The 24,097-nt window shown below is 40.3% G+C and overlaps 2 protein-coding genes across 3 annotated transcripts in view; one reads left to right on the top strand and one right to left on the bottom strand.

Moving 5' to 3' along the window:
• The window catches only part of LOC149267197 (uncharacterized), a 30,452-nt gene extending 22,699 nt beyond the window's left edge, over nt 1-7,753 (bottom strand). The window contains exons 1-3 of the mRNA XM_089390349.1: nt 7,558-7,753; nt 7,022-7,186; nt 6,875-6,930 (exon numbers count right to left, since the gene is read on the bottom strand). Of these exons, the coding sequence (XP_089246475.1) occupies nt 6,875-6,930; nt 7,022-7,186; nt 7,558-7,753 (417 nt within the window). The remainder of the gene's footprint in view (nt 1-6,874; nt 6,931-7,021; nt 7,187-7,557) is intronic.
• The window catches only part of SKIP5 (SKP1/ASK-interacting protein 5), a 152,630-nt gene extending 129,095 nt beyond the window's left edge, over nt 1-23,535 (top strand). For both annotated transcript variants that reach the window (XM_089431909.1, XM_089431901.1), the window contains one exon: nt 22,716-23,535. In XM_089431909.1, coding sequence (XP_089288035.1) covers nt 22,716-23,112 — 397 coding nt within the window. In that variant the 3' untranslated portion in view covers nt 23,113-23,535. The remainder of the gene's footprint in view (nt 1-22,715) is intronic.
• The last annotated feature ends 562 nt before the right edge of the window (nt 23,536-24,097 follow it).

The raw sequence follows: 24,097 nt of genomic DNA, 5'->3' as shown, positions 1-24,097 counted from the left end.
TTCCATCAAGTCTATTATGGCATGCTAGATTTGGACATTTGAACTATGACAACCTTTGCTTGTTGAAAAAAATGGTGTTACTAGTTTGCCTACAATTCCTAGGAAACCTAAGCAATGTGATGCTTGCATTGTAGGAAAGCATAGCAAACTCTCTTTTCATGATTTACATTCCAGAGCACATAGAAGACTTGAACTCATTCATTTAGATTTATGCGGTCCAATGCCTGTTCCTTCTGCAAATGGAAATAAATATATGATGACATTTATTGATGACTACGTCAAAATGTGTTGGGTTTATTTATTGAAGAACAAATTTGATGCTTTTCAAACATTCAAGAATTTTCATACATGGATTAAAAATGATGCACAATCTCATCTTGGCTCTATTCACACTGATAATGGAAAATAATACACTTCAAATGAATTTGAAAACTATCTTCGCCAACATGGGATCAAACATCAAACATCTGTGCCTTATAATCCCCAACAAAACGGAGTAGCTCAAAGAATGAATATGACAATCTTAAATATGGTATGTTTCATGATGGTTTTCAAAAATGTAAAATTGATGTTTTGGGCTGATGCAGTTCTATGTGCTGTATATGTAAAGAATAGATGTCCATCTAATGTTATCAGAAACAAGACTCCTTATGAAATGTGGTATGGCCACATTTCTTCGGTAAAGCATCTCAGGGTCTTTGGTTCCATCTGTTATGCCTTGATACCAAAAATACATAGAAACAAACTTGGTGCAAGGAGTTGTAAGTGTATCTTCTTGGGATGTTCAAATACCTTCAAAGCATACCGTCTTTATGATGAAGTTTATAAAAAGTTTGTTGTATCTAGAGATGTAATCTTTTTTGAATCTTCCAAATCTGACAATGTTGTTGAGCGGCAACTTGATTACTTGGATAGATTCGGAAATGCAAAATCATTTCAAGAATTTGATAATTAGATTCCACATCTTGAAGGGGGGATTCCTATACTGGATCAATCCGTGGAATCTTCTTCTGAAGCACTCTCTCCCCCTCATGAAACTCCAACCACTGATGATACTTTGAGTGATGTGATTGACAAAATTGAGAGACTCAATCTTGATTCAGTCCCAACTCAATCAACTGAGTAGCCTGGACCATCTCAGAAAGGTCCCCCAAAGAGGCTGAAAAAAACACTTGAAAGTGTTCATCTTGATGAGGTTGGAAAGACAGGAACAAGAAATTCAACCAGGCAAGATGGAGGTGATGTAGATGATTTTGATTCACCTGTTGATATGGATGTTTCTTATGATTGTGAATTGAATTTGTCTAAAGATTTTGAACCGACTGCCTTCAAAGAAGCGCTTCTCAGGATGAATGGAAAGAAGCGATGCAAAAGGAGTCTGATGCCTTGATAAAGAATGACACTTGGCAGCTAGTTGATCCTCCATTTGGAACCAAACCAATTGGCTGCAAGTGGGTCTACAAGAACAAGTATAATGCTGATGGCTCACTTGACAAGCACAAAGCCAGGCTTGTGGCAAAAGGTTTTGCATAGAAGGAAGGGGTCGACTATGAGGAGACTTTTGCCCCCACAACAAAATGGGCTACCATCCAGACACTATTTGCCCTAGCAGCCCAGAATGGTTGGAAAGTCCATCAAATGGATGTAAAAACTGCTATCTTGAATGGAGATCTAAAAGAGAATGTTTTTATGTCCCAACCTAAAGGATTTGCTGTGAAAGGACATGAGCATAGAGTATGCAAACTTGTGAAATCCTTGTATGGCCTCAAGCAAGCACCGCGAGCCTGGTATGAAAAGTTAACTGAGCATCTTCTGAAACTCAACTTCAAACATTATGATCTTGATGATGCAACTTTGTTTGTCAAGAAAGTTGGCAAAATAGTTGTATATCTTGTGGTATATGTAGATGATCTTTTGATGACAGGGAACAATGAGAGCTACATTGCATCCATAAAGAAGGAATTGAGGAAAAATTTTGAAATGACTGACTTGGGCTATGTTCATTACTATCTTGGTATTGAAGTAACTTAACATTTGAAGTCTATATTCCTTTTTCAAAATAAGTACATTGGAGATCTGTTGAACAGGTTTGGCATGGCTGAATGCAATCCTCTAACTACTGCAATGGAACAAAACTTAAAGCCCACATCCATTGAAGGAAAATAATTTGAGGATGCAACAAAGTATAGACAACTTGTAGGAAGTCACAACTACCTGACTACTACCAGACTAGACATTTCTTTTGCTGCTGGAATCCTCTCCAGGTTTATGCAAAAGCCTTGTGAGGGACAGTGGTCTGCTGCAAAAAGAGTTCTAAAGTACTTGAAGGGAACTCAAGACTTTGGACTCAAGTATACACAGGTGGGCAACTTCAGCTTGATTGGATACTCTGATTCATGCTTCGATGGAGACAAAGAAACTGGGGTATCTACTTCTGGTTATGCTATGAGTCTTGGATCAGGAGCTGTCTCCTGGAGATCACGCAAACAATCAGTTCCAATAGATTCCACAACAGAGGCAGAATATGTGGTAGCAACTGAGGCAACAAAAGAAATTGTGTGGCTCAGGAAAATTCTAGAAGATTTGTAGGTAAAACAAGTACATTCAACTCCACTAATGATTGACAACACCTCTGCAATAAAGTTGGCCAAGAACCCAAAGTTCCATGATCGAACGAAGCACATCAATACAAAATACCATCGATTCGACATGATGTTGAGGCCAAGACAATCCATTTACGCCATTGTTGTTGAAATTTGATGACTAAAAGAAAGTTTCCTGCAATCCCAACTTTGTTTTAATTTCACCTTATCACTCCCATTCAGTTATTGCCCCTTCCCATAAACATACATTCAACATATAGAATTTTGGAAATGAAATTTTCAGATTAAAACACATGGCATTGTCAACACATGCTGAAAATAAAACCAGACCAACAACACACATAAAAATACACAGATTTTTGGTCAACTTAGACCTAGGCAAAACCCCTTCAATCTTCTACGGGGAAAACCTATTAAAGAGCTCTTCAAATTTATTTATCTTTCAAGTTCAGGAAAAATACATTTGCAGACAAAACAAAATACAACTTATCTCTTCAGCTCAAAACTCCTTGAAAGCCGTGCCCACTTTGCCTTGATTTCAGTGCCCACTTGAAGTTGAAAATATGTACTGTACGGATACGACTGTACAGACTATACTGTACGGACTTCGTACCGACTGTACGGATTTCCGTACCGCTATACAGATTGTACGAGAATTTTATTTTTTATTTTTTCAAAAACTTCTCTCGAACAACATGCGGCTCACAACATTCAATGCCGTTCGTACTGTACTTGATGCTACCTTCTATGCCTTGATTTCTATTCCCAACTTTGTCCAGAAATCACTCCTTCAGCTTGCTGCAACAAATTTCTCCTTTAGAACTTTTCTCCAACTCTCAGCCTCCTTTCTCCAATCTGCTCATGAAGAATGAATGCAATCTCTCTTTTCTTTTCCCCCTTTTGTTTCCCTAGATGACTTTTAGGCAACCCTAAGATTTCATGGCTCAGATTCATTTAGATGAAGGGATGAGAATAAATGTGCATTTAATTCTCACTTTCTATTTTTTAACTCACCCATTAAATAAAGTACCCACATTGTACTTTATGTCTAAAGTCACTTTTCACTTTATAATTTAACGTTGACTTTACCACTTATAAAGTCACTTTCACTTTATAAAGTCACACTTAGGAAAATAATTATTTTGGACACTTTTCCCTAGGTAGAGACTAACCCATGGGAAACCACTTGTCCAAGGTACATTAAAAATCAACACTCCTCTTACTGAGGAAAGTGTTTCTCACCACACCCATTTTGTCCTTGAAATGGACATGCTTGCCTCTTAGCAAGGACTTCGTGAGAACATCGACCACCTGCTCATCTGTTGATATATACTTCAGCTTCACTGCCCCCTTCTGAACATAGTCCTTGATGAAATGATATCTGATGTCAATGTGTTTTGACCTGTCATGAAACACTGGATTCTCTGTGAGTTTAATGCAACTTTGATTATCACAATGAAAACCGTCGGTCTCAACACTTGATCAAATAGGCGATACAACAACTTGCGAAGCCAAATGGCCTCACAACTAGTCTGACTAGTAGCCATATCCTCAACCTCAGATTGACTAAACAACGACACAACTGCCGAACCCAATCCGAAGAAACACCCTGAAGTGCTTTTCTTGTCAAAAGCACAACCTGCCCAATATGAATCTGTGTAACCTGCCAACCTCACTCCATCTCCCCGTCTATAGTCCATACCATAATCAACAATCCCCTGCACGTAGCGAAGAATGTGCTTTGCAGCTACCTAGTGCATCTTCCTGGGCTCAACCATGAACTGGCTAAGTGTGTTCACTGCAAAGAATATATCTGACCTAGTGTTGACCAGATACATCAGGGACCCAATAAGCTGCCTATACAATGTGGGATCCACCAAACTAGTATCTGAAGCATGAAGCTTCTTCCAATTCATGATCATAGGTGTAGACATGGGTAACAGTTTGCCATGTGAAATCTGCTCAATGCATCCACAACATATTGCCTCTGCCCCAGAAAGATATGCCCCTCCTCCTGCCACACCTCAAGCCCCAAAAAGTAATGCATTAGCCCAATGTCCTTCATCTCGAACTCCATAGCAGGATCCTCCTTGCAACCACTAATCAGTCTCTCTGCCCCAGTAATGAACAAGTCATCAACATACAACATACGAATGAGCGGATCATCCCCTACAACAATGTAGTATAGGTTCGAATTTGCATCACTCTTCGTGAAACCCATCTGCTGCAAGTATCAATCCTCGAATACCAAGCTCTCGGAGCTTGCTTAAGTCCGTAGAGTGCTCGCCTCAACTGGCATACATGGGTCTCCAGCCCAAGTACCTCAAAGCCCCGACAGCTCAACATATACCTCCTCCTCTATAACTTCGTTCAGAAATGTGGTCTTCACATCCATCTGATGGATTTGCCAACCCATTTTTGCAGCAATAGAAATAAGGGACTGAATAGAAGTGTACTGAGTAGATTGCAAACATCTTCACCAAAGCGCTTGGAAGAGAAAAACTTGAAAGATTCAAAACGATGCTTGGACTCACCAACATCCCTTCAGATTAAGGGGGGGAATGTTGGCACCTAATCATGGGGATTGGGTGAACACTTGTAAATAATGTAAATAGTAAATAATGGAAAAGGAAGAGTCATCGGGAGGTGAAACCTAAGAGTCACTCCCTCATGTATATAACCATGAGTAGTCTTAATGAAAAAGTTGAATTGATTTGAGGAGTTACAACTAATACAAATAATTTAAAACAATAATAATAATAAATAATGATTAATAGTAACTAGTTAATGAAAAGGTATGCCCCTAAGGACATAACCGTTGGTGAATAGGTACCCGCTTAGGGTATATAAACAGGCCCTCACCTTTATTGTAATCATATCGTATCAGTTCTTAAAAAATATTCAATATACAATTACTGTCCTACAATGCATGTCTTTGTCTTCGAAGTATTCTGAAGATTACTCAGCTGCGTATACAAACCTTGTTTGTCACATTCGTATTAGAGCGTTCCTCTGAGTATACGAACTTTGTTTGTTATAGGATGACATCCTCGAGAGGGCATCTGCCACTATGTTGTTTTTTCCCTTGACATACTCGAAGTCATAGGCTTTCAATTTGTTGATCCACTTCTATTGTCTCTCACTCAGCTCCCCCTGCTCCATGAGGAATCTCAGGCTGCTATTATCTGTCTTTACTTCGAACCTGTTCCCCACTAGATACTGTCGGAATTTGGCCAAAGCATGCATGATGGCCAAGATCTCCTTGTCATAAATTGAGTAATGCCGCTCATAATCTCTGAGTTTGTGGCTCTCAAACGCTATGGGGTGGTGATCCTGCATCAAAATTGCTCCTATCCTAGTCCTAAAGCATCGCACTCCAACACGAAAAGATGTGTGAAATTTGGTAACGCAAGCACAGGGCACGAACTCATCACCTACTTCATCTTCTCAAATATTTTTTGTGCCTTTTCAGTTCGGCTAAAATCCGCCTTCTTGGTGAGGTTTGTAAGAGGCATTGTTAACTGCAAGAACCCCTTGACAAACTTCCTATAGTAAGTGCAGAGGCCAAGGAAGTTTTTTAGCTCAGTGATATTTTTGAGGGTAGGCCATTCAATGATCGTCCGGATTTCCGGATTTTCTCTTGATGGACCCGAACCCTATCATTCCCAATCACATCTCCTAAGTAGAGCATCTCTGTCATGCCAAACTCACTTGGACTCCTTAGCATATAGTTCCTGCTCCTCCAGAATTCCCAACACCTTATCCAAGTGCATCAGGTGTTCCTCCTAAGTCTTGCTGTAGATCAATATCATTGAAGAAAACCAACAAGTACTTCCACAACTGTTTATTGAGCACATGGTTCATGCATGATTGGAAAGTTTAAGGGGGTTGGTTAGCCCAAATGGCATAACCAAGAACTCAAAGTGCCTGTTGTGGCACCTAAAAGTTGTCTTCGGGATGTCTCACTCTTGAACTCGAATTTGATGGTAGCCCGAACGAAGAACAATCTTTAAAAAATGCTTGGCGCCCCCTAGTTCATCCATCAACTCGTCTATCCTGGGGATAGTGTACTGGTTGTTGTTTGTTCTTTTGTTGAGAGCCCGATAGTCAATAGACATCGGCAAGGTACCATCCTTCTTCTTAGCCATAACCACTAAAGAAGCGAAAGGGTTGGAACTAGGCTAAATGTGACCCAACCTCAACAACTCCTTGATGGCCTTCTCAATTTCATCTTTGTAAACCTTGGGATGTTAGTAGGGGTTGGTAATGACCGCCTGTACACCCTCCAATTCTATAACATGCTCAAAACCCTTGTCTGGTGGTCTACCTAGAGGAATGTCAGAAAAAAACTATCTGGTGTTTACAAAGCAATACCTGAATGTCGTTGGGATGTTGTCGTGGTTGGTTCGACTATTTACTGTCTGTAATAAAGCACTCAACCACCCACTCGTTATCACCCTGTCTCAATACTGCTTCTATGTTGTTGGATGATACTATCTTCGGCAAGTACTGATGCATGGCCTTCAAAACTACCCTTCTGCCATCCAATAGATCTTTGAATTCCATCTCCATGTTCCGCTGATCTGTAGTATACTTCCCGATGTAATAGAGCCACTAAACTCCTAACACCACATTGTTGTCTGACACATCCACCACGAAGAAGTCCTTAGTCATTGTGTAGTTCCCCATGGTTAGCTACAACTTGGGGATGTATCTATTGCAGTCCATCTAATGGCCACTAGGGATGACAACCACAAAACCATCAAACTCCTCAGTAGGAATCCCTCTCTGTTCAACCATGGCTGCATTTATGAAGTTGTGGGAAACTCCACTATCAATCAATACCATCACCTTATGTCCTACCAAAACCCTTCTGACTCTAGAAGTATGATACTTAGGGAATATTGACATGGATGCAATGATGGGGCTTTGCCGTCTGCATGTGAAGTCTCACCCCCAACTGTCTGATGTATCTGTCCCTGCCTCGACTCCTCATCTCCATCATCACTGTCGCTCTCAGAGTACACCTCAATATAGTGAGCCTTGCCCACCTTGTCCTTACCTACACACTTATGCCCTGGTGCCCAAGGCTCCTGACAGCTGAAACATAGCTTCTTCTTTCTCAACTCCTTCCAGGTCTCCTCATCCATCTTTGGTTTCTTTGGTCCACTCCTTCTTGAAGGGTTTGACCTCTTTACTCTTATGAGGGAAAGAGGGCTTAGGAGTGAATTTGTTTGTAGGGGTGGCATCTTGCATATCCCTAGTCTTGTTAGTTGCCGGCACAAAGAGTGGTGGGTTCAAAGCCTTTGACCCACCCACATAGAGGCTTTGACAACCCCTCTATAAATAGTATCACCAACCTAGCCTCTGAGATATCCGTGACCATAACTGCTAGTCTCTGAAACTTTGAAATGTAGGCCTCCAAACTGCGTATCTGTCTGAGCTGGGCCAACTCCCTGAAATGAAGCTGTGGGTCCTTCTCGTTGAATCGCTCACTGAGCCTCTGAGTGAACTTAGTTTATGAGGTGATGCTACTGTGACCCATAGCCACGAACCCATGGTACCACCACTCATGGGCTTTGCCATCCAAGTGTAATGTGGCCAGCTTAATGGCTTCCTTTGTCATCTGATGCAACTGAAAATATGTGTCCAATTTTTGTACCCATGAATGAGCTGAGCACTTGGTTGACCCATCAAAAAGAAAGGGATGGTCACTTTGCCCAATGCCTTTTGCAGCTCGTTATTCTGCCTCAACGCCTTCTGAACTTAGGCTTGCTTTTCAACTGAAGGTGGCAGAAGTCAGTGAAACTCATGACAGCCTGGACTCACGTCCCAATGCTCTATACTCCCCCAAATAATCTGCATAAGGGATCCCCTGACTCGTTTGTTCTGTCAAGTCCTCTGCTGTCTCCTGTATGAATTGAGGTGTTTTGGGCCTAGGTGCTCTGTTATACGAGTGTGAGTTGCTTTGTGGGGTAGCACGCACATGACTGCCTTTTGCACTATTAGACCCTTCTCCATTTATTGGTTCCTTTCCGGTGGAAGCTTCTTTGTTTGTCATCTCTCTCATCAGGTCCACCATCTCCTTTTGGCCTTTAGCCAAATCGTTCAGTGCACTGAGCAAGCTGTTATATGCTTGGGCCTCCTTGTCAACCATGCCTGGCTCTTCTATTTCATGTGTTTCTTCTACCTCCATCCCCTTGCTAGGAGTCTCTTCTTCCTCTCTGTTCTTTCCTGGAGACTCTTCATCTTTAGAAATGGGAGTAGGCTATCTGGTTCGGTACAGTCTTTTTTAAGTGATGTAAGGATGTTCTTCACCATTCATTAAATCACTGAGAATCTGTCCTTAGAACCCCCAGCTGTCCAAGAACATGCTCTGATACCACTGTAAAATTCCTTTTTGGAAATATCCCAAATACACCCTATAAATTTCTGAGTTTGTGTGGTTATTTTCAGTGAGTAATTTTGTCAAACAGTTTAAAGGACAACTGCTGTAGATGTAGGTTTCATATTTTTCTAAGTGACATGTACAAAGATCATTGCAACAATGGAAAATGCTAAAAATAACTGGACAGACTTTATTTATAAACTCAGAAATATACTTTCACTGCTGATACAACTTTAAATGATGATAATTCTGAGTATAAGCAGCCATACAATTAACTAGTCACAAATAAATATAGTGAATGACAGTGGTAGTGGAACCTGGTACATTTTCCCCAGCAGAATGGTTCTCAAATGTCAGCCCTCAAAAGGATGTAGCATTAGATATTAGTCCCTTTTCCAATCAGCTCCCGCTATGCCTTCTTCAATGATAAGACCCAGTTATAAGAGGAAACTTGTCCTCAGCTCCAGTGTGTGCTCTGTGGGTAGACTTAGAAGTCAAATCGCTGCGCGGAGGTGGGTCCCTTTTCCCACAAACAAGGGGTCTCTTACACCAATTTGGTGTCTGGTTTGGCTGTGACCTTAAAAATGGATATTATTATTATTATTAGAATGAACAATCATTCAACTCATATCAACTTCAAAATTCAGCCCCTACCACATATGTGTCCAGACTTTCAGCCCCAAACTCAGTCAGCAACAGATGTGTGGTAATCTGCCACCCCAAAGAGGGATTCAACCTTTTCTTGGATAGGGAGCTTGGTTCCTTACTACAACAATAGGAAGCTCGATTTTGCGACAAGAAATTGTGCCGTCTAAATGTCATGAAATCTACTCTTTTTAACCAAGAAATTCGTACCCTTCAACACCATTGAACAAGGCCCTCCATCATTAACAAGTTCGAACAGCAGAGAGGATGATATGACCTTTTCTCTAGCGCTAGATTCAGCTGTTTCTTCAGGATTCTATTCACTGGATATATGGCAGAATGTGGTTCTAGATTTGGCTATGGCTTCAACCTGAAGAAGATGAATGAGAAACACATCAGAAGACCAACTGATAAAACCTCATCACCTCTAGATCTCCTCCAAAACTTTTACTCCTTGAAAGCACAAAAGTGAAATATAAGTGATTTCACTCTCAAGACCAACTAGGGTGTCTAGTTTCAACACCGAAGCTAGCTATGGCAGCCAAGGTTCTTCAAACCCTAAGCTTTTCTTTTCACAACTCTTCGAGAACTCCTTTTTTCAAAATGCAAGTGAAAGAATGAGGAGAAATTCCTCACTTTTCTCTTTTTATAATTGAGTGGCCACGTTTGCCACCATTTTACTCTTTTAATATTTTATTAAGTCACTTTCGGAGACTTTTGTTGATTTTTAATGTACCTTGGACAAGTGGTTTCCCATGGGTTACTCTCTACCTAGGGAAAAGTGTCCAAAATAATTATTTTCCTAAGTGTTACTTTATAAAGTGAAAGTGATTTTATAAGTGGTAATGTCAATGTTAAATTGTAAAGTGAAAAGTGACTTTAGACATAAAGTACAATGTGGTTACTTTATTTAATGGGTAAGTTAAAAAATAGAAAGTGAGAATTAAATGCACATTTATTATCATCCCTTCATCTAAATGAATCTGAGCCAGTAGATCTTAGGGTTGCCCAAAAGTCATTTAGGGAAACAAAAGGGGGAAAAGAAAAGAGAAACTACATTTATTATTCATGCTTAGATTGGAGAAAGGAGGCTGAGAACTAGAGAAAAGTTTTGAAAGAGAAATTTGTTGCAGCGAGTTGAAGCAATGATTTCTGGGCAAAGCTGGGAATGGAAATCAAGGCATAGAAGACAACAAAAGGTACAGTACGAACATCATTGAATGCTATGAGCTGCACATTGTTTGAGAGAAATTTTTGAAAAAATAAAAAATAAAATAAAAAAAATTTCCCGTATAGTTGTGTCCGTACAGTACATATTTTCAGCTTCAAGTGGGCACAGAAATCGAGGCAAAGTGGGCATAGTTTTCAAGGAATTTTGGGCTGAAGAGATAAGTTGTATTTTGCAGTTTTGTTTTGTCTGCAAATGTATTTTTCCCGAGCTTGAAAAATAAATAAATTTGAAGAGCTCTCTAACAGGTTTTCCTCGGAGAAGATTGAAGTGATTTTGCTTGGGTCTAAGTTTAATCAATGAATGAATTGAATTGATTTACAATGAGTAATGAAGCTCAATAAATAATACAACTGTATTTACCGAAACAAGAAGTTTCTACTAAGAAAATAAAAACAACAAGTTTCTACTAAGAAAATAGAAACAAGAAGTTTCTAATAAGAAACTGCTAATAAGATCACAGATGAGCATTAAACACTAAAATAGCATTATTCTAATACCCTCCCTTAATGCTCAATCTATTTACAACACCTATAGACCCTCTGAATTTTACAAACTTATCAGGACCAAGGGGCTTGGTGAAGATGTCTGTTGGCTACTCTGTTGTGGGAACATATAGCAACTGAATGGATCCGTCTTCAACAAGCTGTCGAATGTAGTGACAATGGGTTTCCACATGCTTTGTTCGTTCATGGAAGACTAGATTCTTGGCGAGTTTGAGCACTCCCTGATTATCACAGAACAAGGGAGTAGGACCTGCCTGGGAAACATGCATATCCGCAAGCATACGTCGAAGCCAAACTGCCTCACAAGATGCCTTAACTGCTCCCCGATACTCTGCTTCTGTCGAGGAGAGAGCCATTGCCTGCTGCTTCTTACTAGTCCATGTGACAGCACCGGATCCTAGACTAAACACATACCCAGCTGTAGATTTACAGTCATCAACCGAACCTGCCCAGTCGGAATCTGTGTAACCACTGAGTGTAGGATCTAAACTCTTGAGTGTACAGAAGTCCATAATCAAGAGTGCCACTCACATAACGCAGCACACGCTTTGCTGCTATCCAATGATCAACCTTAGGAGCTGACATGAAGCGTGAAATGTAGCTCACTGCAAAACTGATATCAGGTCTAGTGGCAGTAAGGTAGATGAGGCTGCCCACTAATTGCCTGAATAAAGTTTCATCCACAAGTGGTGAGGATGATTGAGCTGAAAGTTTGAGCCTTGGTTCCATAGGAGTCGTGGCAGGTTTGCAATCCTGCATTCTGAACCTGTCCACAAGATTTCTGGCATACTTGGACTGAGAGAGAAAGATGTTCTCAGTCTGCCAGACTTCAACCCCCAAACAGTAATGAAGAAGTCCCAAATCTGTCATATCAAAAGTGCTGCACAAATCCTGTTTGATCCCATGGATCAAAGGTGCTGAACTGCCAGTAATGATAAGGTCATCCACATAGACAACCACAAACAAAATATCATCACCAGTATGTTTGATATACAGGTTTGCATCAGATGGACTCCGCTGAAAGCCATGATCTGTTAGGTACTTATCAATTTTCATGTACCAAGCCCGAGGGGCTTGTTTCAGACCATAGAGTGCTTTGACTAATCTATAGACTTTCTGTTATTGACCAACAACCTTGAATCCTGGAGGTTGTGTCATGTAGACTTCTTCCTGTAAGTCACCATTCAAAAAAGCACTCTTTACATCCATCTGATGGACTTTCCAACTGAACTGAGCTGCTAAGGCAAGGACGAGCTGTATGGTACTCATCTTGGTTGTAGGAGCAAAGGTCTCCTCATAGTATATGCCTTCGTTCTGTGAGAACCCTCGAGCAACAAGGAGAGCCTTATGCTTGTCTAGTGTTCCGTCAGCTTTGTATTTCACTTTAGACACCCATTTGCAGCTAATGGGCTTCTTCCCTGTAGGAAGATCAGAAAGGGTCCAAGTGTGATTCTTCTGAAGACTTTGGAATTCAGCTTCCATAGCCTGTTCCCACTCAGGTATACCCTTAGCCTTTGAATAGGTTTGAGGCTCAAAAACACTGTGTAGGTTAGCCATAAGAGCAAAATTTACTATAGGTTGCTGTTTGCTCTTATTTCTGGAAGTTCTACCTTTAAGGAGCTCATTATCCCGGAGATCACCAATAGTTTTAGCCCACCATTTAGGCTGGAGAGTAGAAGAACTAATATCTGGAGTAGGTGGAGGAGGCTTAGGAACAACAGGAGCAGTGAAAGGAGGATTATTTTTCGGAGGGAACTCAGGTAGTGCATCATCAAATACTGAATCCCTCCCATCAGGTGGACCTAACGGAAGAAGAACACTGTGAGGTTGATCCTCAGAACACTGCTCAGAAGGAGGGGACTAAAAGAACCCTCTGTCTTCATCAAATACTACGTCCCGACTGAAGATAAGATGATCAGTGTCTAAATCTATCAGCTTATAGGCCTTGTGGTGATCACTGTACCTTGTCATCATGAGTTTCTGGCTTTTGGAATCCAACTTAGAGCGCTTAGCAGCTGGAATCCAAACATATGCAACTGAGCCAAACACTTTGAGGTGACTGATCTTAGGCTTACGGCCAGACCAAACCTCTTATGGAGTCTTCCCCTTAACAGCCTGAGTAGGTGATCGGTTAAGAAGATAGACAACAGTAAACACTGCTTTAGCCCAAAATTTGTTCGGAACACTCCTGTGTTGTAACATGGAACGAGCCATTTCAACAACCGTACGGTTGCGACGTTCGACAACACTGTTCTGCTGAGGAGTGTAGGGTGTAGTTAACTGGCATTTGATGCCATGGGTATCACAGAAGTTGGAGAAAGCAGAAGAACAAAATTCCCCCCCGTTATCTGTCCTAAGAGTTATGATATTATAGCCAGACTCTTTTTCAACTAAGGACTTAAACTTTTGAAAGATACTAAATACATCAAATTTATGTTTTAGAAAGTACACCCACATCTTTCTACTGAAATCATCTACAATAAGCAAAAAATATTTGCAACCAGTAACTGAAGATGTATTCATAGGACCACAAATATTAGCATGAATTAACTAGAGTACCTTAGATGCGCGCCAAGATTCTCCATCCTTGAATGAAAACTGATGTTGCTTGCCAGCCTGACAGGCGCCGCACAATCCCAACTGCTGAGTCTGAATATCAGGTAACCCTGACACAAGTGCCTCCCGAGATAGCTGAGAGAGATACTGAATGTTTAGATGCCCATATCTCTGATGCCACAGAGTGTTGATGGGAGAAACACGAGCTGCTAGAGCCACTTTTGGAGAATCACCAGTGTCAAGAAGCCTGTATAGGCCATGATCCTCTAGGCCAACAGCAACCGTAAGACAAGTTTCCCTGTCAATAATGGAGCACTTGTGCGCACTGAACACCACATCGAGCTGAGGAGAGTTCCTCATAATCTGGCTGACAGACAGCAGATTAATTTCCATACTAGGAACATAGTACACATTCAGGAAGATGAGTGTGCGCCCATCAGACTAGATCTGAACTGTACCTTTGCCAACCACTATGTACTCCTCACCTCTGTTGAATACCACAAAATCACTGTAAGATGAGAAATCAGTAATCCAGTCACGCCTGTGAGAGAAATGACGTGATGCACCAGAGTCAATGTACCAGGCAGAAGATGGGGCATGGCTTGAGGATCTCTTAGCCATAAAGGCGTAAAAGGCAGAGTCCTTCTGCTCGGAATGTTTTGCAACATTCACTGTCTGATGAGACCCTCCCTGCTTCTTCTGTTCAGAAGCAATCCTATGTTGGCAATCTTTCTTCATGTGGCCGAACTTGTGACAGTAATTAAACTGCACACTTTTCTTCTTAGTAGGATCAGAAGACTGAGAAGAACCTTTCTGCTGAAAGGATTGAGAGGACTGATATTTGGCAACAAAAGCATTTTCTGAGGAGGCTGATGAAGCACCACTACCAAACCGCTATTTCCAACGATACTGCTGTAGGAGTTTGGTGCATAACTCCAGAAACTTCAGATCAACATTAGTGGAGGTAATGTTGAGTGTTTCTATGAAATGCTCATAAGGTTTTGGTAGACTTTTCAGAGTGATGACTACCATATCTTCTTCCTCCATGGTCCGATCAATGGCTTCGAGCTGATCTCGATTGTCTTTAATCTTGTTAAGATGTTCCTGTAAAGACATACGTTCGTCCATCATGATGGAGAACAACTGATTCTTTAGAAAGAAAGCTCTGCTCTTGTCGGATGTCTCATGCAGTTCCTTCAAATGTTTCCAGATTTCGGTAATTGTCTTGCTGGAAGGAATCTGTGGTAACTGATCATCAGTGAAAGAGAGTTTGAGAAGCATAACAACCTCTCGATTTCGATCATCAAATTTATCTTGATCGGCACCAGCTGTATCAAGATTGAGCTCTTTGTCCAAAACGAGCTGGTCAAGATGCCTATATTAAAAAATGGTCAACATTCTCTGTTTCCAAATGTTATAATTGGTGCCATTAAAGCGCTGATTGCCTTCCAACATCAGATTTGTTAGCGAGGCCATCTGCACGTTTCCCAAGACACAGAAAACAACAAAGGAGTCTGACACGGATTTCAATGCAGATGCTGGCTGATCTGGACAAAATCTAACAGGTGCAAAAATTCCTCACGCTCAATAATTATGCCTGCATAGACATGCTTTTGCATGTACTGAAAATACCATTGTTTTAAGATTCGGCCGGCTGAGAACTGACTCAGCCGAGTTGGTCTGAGTCGGATTTTTTTTTTTCAACCCGGCAGAAAATTTGGTTCGGTTGGCCGAGTTATGATTGACTCGGCCGAGTCATAGCATGACTCGGCCGAGTTAGTCATAACTCGGTCGACTCGGCCGGATCCGTAACTACTCGGCCGGGTCAGTCATAACTCGGCCGACTCGACCGGATCCATAACTACTCGGCCGGGTAGCTGACAGTGGCCAGTGAACCATAAAAACACCCTTTTTTTTGATTTTTTTTTTAAATTTTTCTAAGTGTGGGGGACTCCAAATAGGTTTATGAATTAGTTTGTTGGTCTTTGGGGTCCATTCCCCTCTCCCAAACCCTATCTTCATTTTCATCTTTTTACTTAAATTTTTAACATTACCATGAAATGACTCAGGATGTTTGAGAGTGGTTCCGACGTCATTGGATTTCATATGGAGAAAGTAGAATTTTAGATTTCATTCAAAATCCAGCAGACTTATCGGTTTTTCAGGATTTCAGGATTGGGGGATTGCAATGTTTCCATTGAATTTTGTCATGTAGTAGGGTATGGAACTCGTATTTAATCAAGACACCAATTCCTCTATGTACCTTGATGTTAGTGACATTGGTTGTCGAACTCCTCTGGGATTCACTCCCAAACCGGGAGCTTCCGAAAATGTTGCTCCCGCTCCCATTTTCACTCCTGCTCCCCGCTCCCAAGTAACACTGAGCCAGATGATGTTGGAAACTCTAGCAGTAGCCAATAGTACTGGTCACAGACTTTTGTTGTAGAGGCCATTTCTAGCCTCCTTGGTTATGTGTTTTTGTTTTGATCTCTATATCATCATCGTGTATGTATTGGACAGTGCATTGGGTGCCATTTTAATATAATGGATATATTCATGAGCCTACTTTGATCATATGTTGTCTTCTATCTATATTCTGATGTTGTGTGTTTGGAAACATGAATGAAAATCTTTAAAATTATGTGTTTTTATAAAAAATAAATATTTAATGTATTTTCTACAACGACCGAGTCATTGAAATCGAGCCAACCGAGTCGATATCGAGTCAGAGTTGACACTCGGTCGAGTCAGAGTTTTAAAACATTGGAAAATACACGTCCAATCTGCGGCTTCTGAAAACGCTGAAATGGAAATTCCCTTTTATGCAGCCAACAATTAATTCGAGCAATGACATTCAGCATAGAAGAACTCGACCAGCCAAATCTTCTATTCAGCCAGCAATAAAGGACACGCTGAATACACTGTATAAGAGGGCTGATAAACACAGCAGATAATAGGCATGGAAACGGAGTGTATATATGTCCTTTTTCTGAAGTGAAAACGTCATACGCAGAGCAGATTTATATGGATAAACTCGGCCGAAAACAACAATGTGACTCAATGTGACTTTGTGGAGGATTCTTTTATGCCGTATTTCGAGGGCCTGGATCAGTCGTTGCAGGGTGTGGGTATTGGTGACGCTTCGTTTCCGGACGGTGAGAACGCCTTGCAGCTTTGGAGTTTTGATGCCGTGCCTATTTCCGATTCAGCTTATTGAATTAGCCTTGAATCTCTTGCCTCGGAAAACTCTCCCCGCAGGAACACTACAGAGAAAATCCTAGATCGATTTGGATCCCAGATAAAATGCCGAAGACTGATCCAGCCAACAGATTACGTAAATCCTCAGCCCGAAGACAACGAAGAAAATGTCGCTCGTAGCGAACGAAGAATTTCAGCACATTCTCCGTGTTCTCAACACCAATGTCGATGGACGTCAGAAGATAATGTTTGCATTGACATCCATTAAGGGTATCGGTCGTCGTTTCGCTAATCTCGTCTGAGGGAAAGCAGACGTCGATATGAACAAAAGAGTCGGAGAGCTTTCCGCAGCTGAGCTGGAAAACCTGATGACGATAATAAGCAGTTCAAGATTCCAAACTGGTTTCTCAACAGACACAAGGATCCGGAGGACCAGAAACCCTTGTGTTTACACGATTGACTCACCAAAATCGCTATTCAAGGAACAAAATAGATTTGCACAGAATGGCAGATCTATTTTCTCTCTCCGCAGAGAAAAGAACGAGGAATTCTGTGAATCGATGGAGGAACCCTCCTGCTTAGCCTCTTCCAGAATAGAATTAGACCATGCACCAAACCCGGGGGCAAATCGTTGGAGACGCTAGATAGCCTGCGCGTCCCGAGAGAAGGAAAAAAGGCTGGGGAGTCCAACGCGCTGCCGTAGTCGAAGACGTCCCAGATTCGAGAAACAGGTACCCTCGAAAAAAAGATTGTGATGATGTTTCCAGAAATGCCCGGCAACAGTGGATTCTCTGCTGCTATAATAATGTATCGATCCAGTAGAGAGCAATTTCGAAATGAAGCACGAAATTTTTCAAACAATGAAAAATTATTTCGAAAAAAAATACCCGAGCTCTGATACCGTAATCAATGAATGAATTGAATTGATTTACAATGAGTATTGAAGCTCAATAAATAATACAACTGTATTTACAGAAACAAAAAGTTTCTACTAAGAAAATAGAAACAACAAGTTTCTACTAAGAAAATAGAAACAAGAACTTTCTAATAAGAAACTGCTAATAAGATCACAGATGAGCATTAAACACTAAAATAACATTATTCTAATAAAGTTGACCAAAAATCTGTGTGTATTTTTATGTGTGTTGCTGGTCTGGTTATGTCCATTTTTATTTTCAGCATGTGTTGACAGTCCCATGTGTTTTAATCTGAAAATTTCATTTCCAAAATTCTATATGTTGAACGTATGTTTATGGGAAATAACATTTAACTGAATGAGAGTGATAAGGTGAAATTAAAACCGGGTTGGGATTGCAGGAACTTTATTTAGTCATCAAGGTTAAAAAAATTTCACTTTATAAAATTAAAGTGACTTTTCATTAGTCTAAAATATGCCCCCTTTTCACCCCTTAGGCGATTATAAAGTATTTCCTATTTGAATCATGTTCGATTATTAATTTTTTTTCTCTGCCTTAGCCTATGGGAACCTATTAGGCTAGCAAAACCCTTCTTATTTCTCTTAAGAAGTTGGGGACATTACACCAATTCAATTAAGCTAGCATTGAATGCTTCCAGAATGCTGACAGGCTTTCCTTATCTTGCTGCAGGGTGCTTCTATTCTTGTTCCTATCCAGTGATCTTTGAGTTTGGTTAAAATCCTGAAGCCAATAAACTTCTGTTGTGTATTTTGACCTGGTGAATAGGATCTTGGATCATCTTCCCAAAATTCAATCTGTATGTCTCTATTAGGTGCAAACAGTGAAGTGGTTTATCCTTCTGGAAAAAACATGTAATTGCCTTCTCATATAAATAAATTTATAATAATTTTGTTTTCTTCTCATATCAAAATGTCTGTCCTGATGAGGGATCACATTGGTTGGAATGAACAATTCACTAGTAAAAAATTGGAGGTGATTCACTTGGAAGATTCTCCGAACAAAGAAAGGTCGTTGACTTAAGTCATCCACTAGTGCTCTAACATTTGATAAGTTCTTTCACTGTTATCATAAGACCAGAAGGTATCTAGAAGCAATTTTGACTTTTGTAGCATGCAATTGAGTAGGAAGCATGCCTTTCCAGAGTTTTCAAATGGCTATCTACATTTGATTCCTCTACATGACAGTGTCAAAACCATGATCTTGGGATTTTATCCCCTTATTTATTTCCAATGTTTTTTTTTGAAAAAGAGGAAATAACATTATAACTGTGATGTTGCACTATAGAATTCTTACATTTGAAAGTATCAATATCAACAGACAATTAAGGGCGAGAAGATGTACCATTTGCATCCACCCTTCGCCCTACTAGTGGTTGGCATTATTGATCACCTGATAGAGGCATATTAATCTCTGTCATATTCTTCTTTGGATCTCCATTGACTTCTTTGCACATGGATCATTGTTATGTGAAAGAGTAGCTTGGGCAGAGCAGCTGGCTCTCATTGTCTTTATATGCATCTTGAACAAATGACATTCAAGCTTTTAGCTGCTGGAGCCTGTCCACATTTAAAACAATATGTATCCTGAAATTTTGTTTGATTAGAACAGTTTGATTTAATCTTGAGTCAACATGCTTAAAGGTTTGGTGGTTTGGACTATGAAGTCCTTCCTCTGTTCCAGATCCCTGTCCAGCCATTATCCAGGGTTCCCTCTAGTTCAACAAGCATATTTTCTTTGCCCTGGTTTTTTCCATACTCCCTAGTTCGGTATCTAGTTTGTTTTACCAGACTTCCCATCTGAATACCTAGTCTACTTGAATGATATTATGATTTTCCATCCTGATCCTGGTTGTGCGCTAAGGGCAGTGTTGGAATCACGATTTCCATTACACCAAAACCCACATGTGTTGGTAAATGGACGCATCGCCGAAGTTAATAGATGCATGAGAGGTGGTTAAGCACATGTCGCGAAACACACAAGGAGCACTGGTTTATCCAATGTCCAACAATCTCCCCCCCAACGCGAGCCAGTTGTGATTCGAACTCGAGACCTTTGGCTCTGATACCACTTTTTGGAATCATGATTGCCATTACACCAAAACCCGCAGGTGTTGGTAAACGGACGCATCGCCAGAGATAAGAGATTCACGAGAGGCGGTTAAGCATGTGTCGAAACACGCGGGGAGCACTGGTTTATCCAATGTCCAACAGGCAGTATTCCCTCAGGTGTCCAACCATATAGCAATGGGTACATCTCAAGGGGACACAATTGGAATTTACTTCAGCTCTCCAGATATTGGTCCCAACTTTTTGAAGTGTAAAAACTTCTGGATAACAGAAATATATATAGAAATATTTTATTAATAAATGATGAATAGATAGATGATGATGATTTACACTGGGTCGCCTGGCTTATATACCGCCATGGGCACCCTTTGGGAAAGGGCATGATCTTATGATCGTGCCCTTTCATCTAACTAAACCTAAAATTAAACAATAACCTAAAATTAACTAATTTTTTACATAACATTGCCTTCCTCTCGAAAGAATGCTTTGTCCTCAAAGCATAAGTAACGACGGATGTTGTTGAAGAATGATTCATTCTCCCAAAAAGCGTCTTCTTCGGGTAAGTCCTTCCACTTGATCAGATATTCTAAGATGATCAAGGTCGCACATTTTAAAAGGTCTTGGATTAATCTCTCAAGTTTCGTTTTTTGGTGATGTGGATATCGGTATGGCTTGATGTTAATAGGGTCTGGTCTTGCCTTGACTTCTATTGTATGCTCAATTTCCCTATTAGGCGACATCTTCATAGGTAGGTCTTGAAATACTTTTTCATGCTTCCGAATCAGATCTTGTATCTCTGGTGATTCTTCTCTGGTCATATTTGCAGATAACATTTCTAATTGATGACATTGTACTGCATAAGTAGGTGCTCTTTTTCGACTCAGCTTCATCATCTGAGATGATGATACATCATGATTTTCTGGTGCTTGGAATCCATGTAGTTTGTACTTCTGACCTCCCCATTTGAATTTTATAAATTGTAATTGATGGTTGGCGGCATAAGTACCTAAAGTTCGTAGCCATTGGATGCCTAAGACTACATCTACTCCTCCTAATGGTACCGTGAAGAACGGAGACTCTAATTTAAAGTCTTGAATCTGCAAATTGACTTTATGGCATTTCCCTACCTTTTCAATCTTCTTACCATTAGCTAACATCACTTTCATGTTTGGTAAGGGAAATGAAAAGATATTGAGTTTCTTGGCCACAGTCGTATCTAGAAAATTGTGTGTGCTTCCAGAGTCGATGAGAACCACTACATTGTTCTTCTTTATGTGTCCTTTTAACTTCAAGGTCTGAGGTTGTGATATACCTGTCATGGCTGACAATGACACTTGCGGAGTACTTCCGTCATCTAATTCTGGTGAGAATTCTGGGGCGTCTTCTGTGTCTTCTACGTCATAATCTTCACTGTTTGAATCATTGGTTGTTTCACAATTATATAGGTTCTTTGGTTCTTTTCTTTTAGCACATCTATGTTTGGGGTCCCACTTCTCACCACAGCGTTTACATTTACCCTCTTTTATCCTTTGCATTTCCACATTAGATTTTTCATCTTCACGACGATGTGATACATAACACTTTTAGAAGAATATGGTCCAAACCTAAGGTTCTCATATATTCATCTCTACACAGATGCATGCTACAACTTTCATTTGCTTATTAGACGTGGCAGGATCAAACTTTAGAACTATCCCCGAGACAACCAATTTTTGTGTAGTTCTTGGACTATTAAGTTTGTTTGGTAAATAAGGAAGTCCAACCCATACGGGGAACTTTGGGGGGTTGGGAGGGAGAAAAAGGAGACCAGTGTTGCAGAATTGGGGATTCCTAAAGAACCAGTGATCTTGTGGTGAGACTTCATGGAGGGTGTTCACCACATCTCTTCCAACATACCTAACTCCTGCCTGGACCTGATTCCTCCAAGCTTCCTCCAAGATTCTTTGGTCTCCAGATCATCGGCTGTCTCTATTCTCTGTTAACTCTGCCGACATGCACTAGCATAAATATGCATCCCATTCTCCTATCAAGTGATAAGGAAAGTCCATCTCACTTACACCTGCAAGTATTTCTTTTTCATGCTGGATGCTTGATTTTCACCTTTTTGAATGCCAAAGTTTTGGTGATTCTGAGTGCTGGATCTTTTGAAATAAATTCATTATGGGTGTCTAGACTCTAGATGTATTATGGTAACACTAGAATCTTCTAAACATAATTATTAGTTCCATTCTATGCATCAATTGGCCAGTGATTGCAATATTCAAATGAATACTTTTATGGACTACCCTTCTCTTTGTAATATATCCTGTTACTTGTATTATTGGTCAACATGCCTTTTTAGACTAAATTTCCTACTACCTATCTCATCATATTGATACTTATTTCTAAAATTGAAGACCGCTGATGCATGACACTTTCCACCTTCCTTTTAAGATAATGCAAGAAAATGCAAAGAAAGCTTTATTTTTGTTCGGTTCTAATTTGTTGCAGAAAATATTTAATTATTCACTCGAAAAGTTAATAGACCAAGTGTTCCGACTTTTTGTCTATGATATATTGATCATCCCGTTACCTGTTATTTCTGCAGTGCCCTAGAGTTTCTATCCACTGGAAAAGTTGCCAATCTTACCATAAAAGCAGAACTTGGAAGCTGCTTGCTACATAGAAATGGACGTCTTACAGTGGAAGGCTGTGTACTACAGTGTGAAGAACATCCCTTGGAGCACTTATGTTGTCCAATTGTCAGCACTGCTGATGCTTTAGCCCCTCCTAGTACCTTGTCCTCTGTCATGAAGGGGGGAAGTTCCATGTCTGTTATACATACTCGAATTGAAGGTGGTGCTAAAGCAGTTTTAACCAATGGGAGCCTCACTCTGCAGCAAGTCAGAGTTATATATTCACCGACTGCCCTGTTTTTCTGGTTTAATGTTTCACAAAAATCCCTGACAGATATTGATTTGCCACCATTTATATGCAAAGCTTGAGTTGCCTGTGGAGATTGTCAGCATTTGCAGTTTCTAGCTTATTAGGTGCAACTTCATATTTGTAACATTAACTCCTGTTATCTTACAATTTACATAGTATCCTGGGAGTCTCTTTTAATTTCAAATATGGCTGTGGGCATGGAGGTGTACAAAAAAGTTATGGATCTGAACCTTTTGTTTTCTTTGAATACACAAACTCTGAGTTGCCTTTAAGCCCTAAGGCATAATTTGGGTGTCTCTGAGTTGGTAGATCATCAGGGCATAGCATTCATAACTGGTAATGGAGTATATGTTCTATGCCTAACAGGTATCGAGATTCAGGTCTATGTAGTAGTTTATCGTATACATCAATCTCTTTGGAAGAAAGAGATGCCAAACTTTAAATGATTCAAACGAGCACTTTCATCAAGATTTCATACTGCATTTACACCGCATATTCCTTTTAAAATATCTGATCTTTTGTTCATATGACGTGTTTTAGGGTGGTTGTATTCGTCATCCTTGCTATATCTAAACACAAATAAATTGATTCTGGAGAAGCTAGAATTTAATTATTTAGATAAAGGTTAAATGAATAGAATTGATAATTGTACCACTTTACAAAACTGATACACAACAAAAAACAATTGGCAAAACAAATGTATAAACATAGAAACGAAAGGCCATGCACTATTCTCTGATGTTCTTGGTGTTTGTGATTGTGATTGTGTACCATAAAGTACTCGATGTATCTGTATTATTGTTGAAATCGTTATTCATGATCTTGAAGTTTTGCACTTTTTGGGTAGACAGATGGTGGAGATGCCAAGCCATGATCTTGAAGTTTTGCGCTTAGTGGGTAGAGAGACGGTGGAGATGATGAGCCATGATTTTGAAGTTTTGCACTTTGTGGTTAAGTAGACAGATGGGGATGCCATCTCAAACAAAGAAGAGTTATATCACAGATTTGGGGGAGGCCAAGTCATCTGCAAGGAAGCTTGCTATG

The sequence above is a fragment of the Pinus tabuliformis genome, chromosome 6, assembly GCF_031772625.1.
Source record: "Pinus tabuliformis cultivar Carrire ecotype Pingquan chromosome 6, CPIR1, whole genome shotgun sequence".
NCBI classification, from domain to species: Eukaryota; Viridiplantae; Streptophyta; class Pinopsida; order Pinales; family Pinaceae; genus Pinus; species Pinus tabuliformis.
Note: the sequence above shows the minus strand (reverse complement) of the source record. Positions and strands in the feature narration are given on the sequence as shown.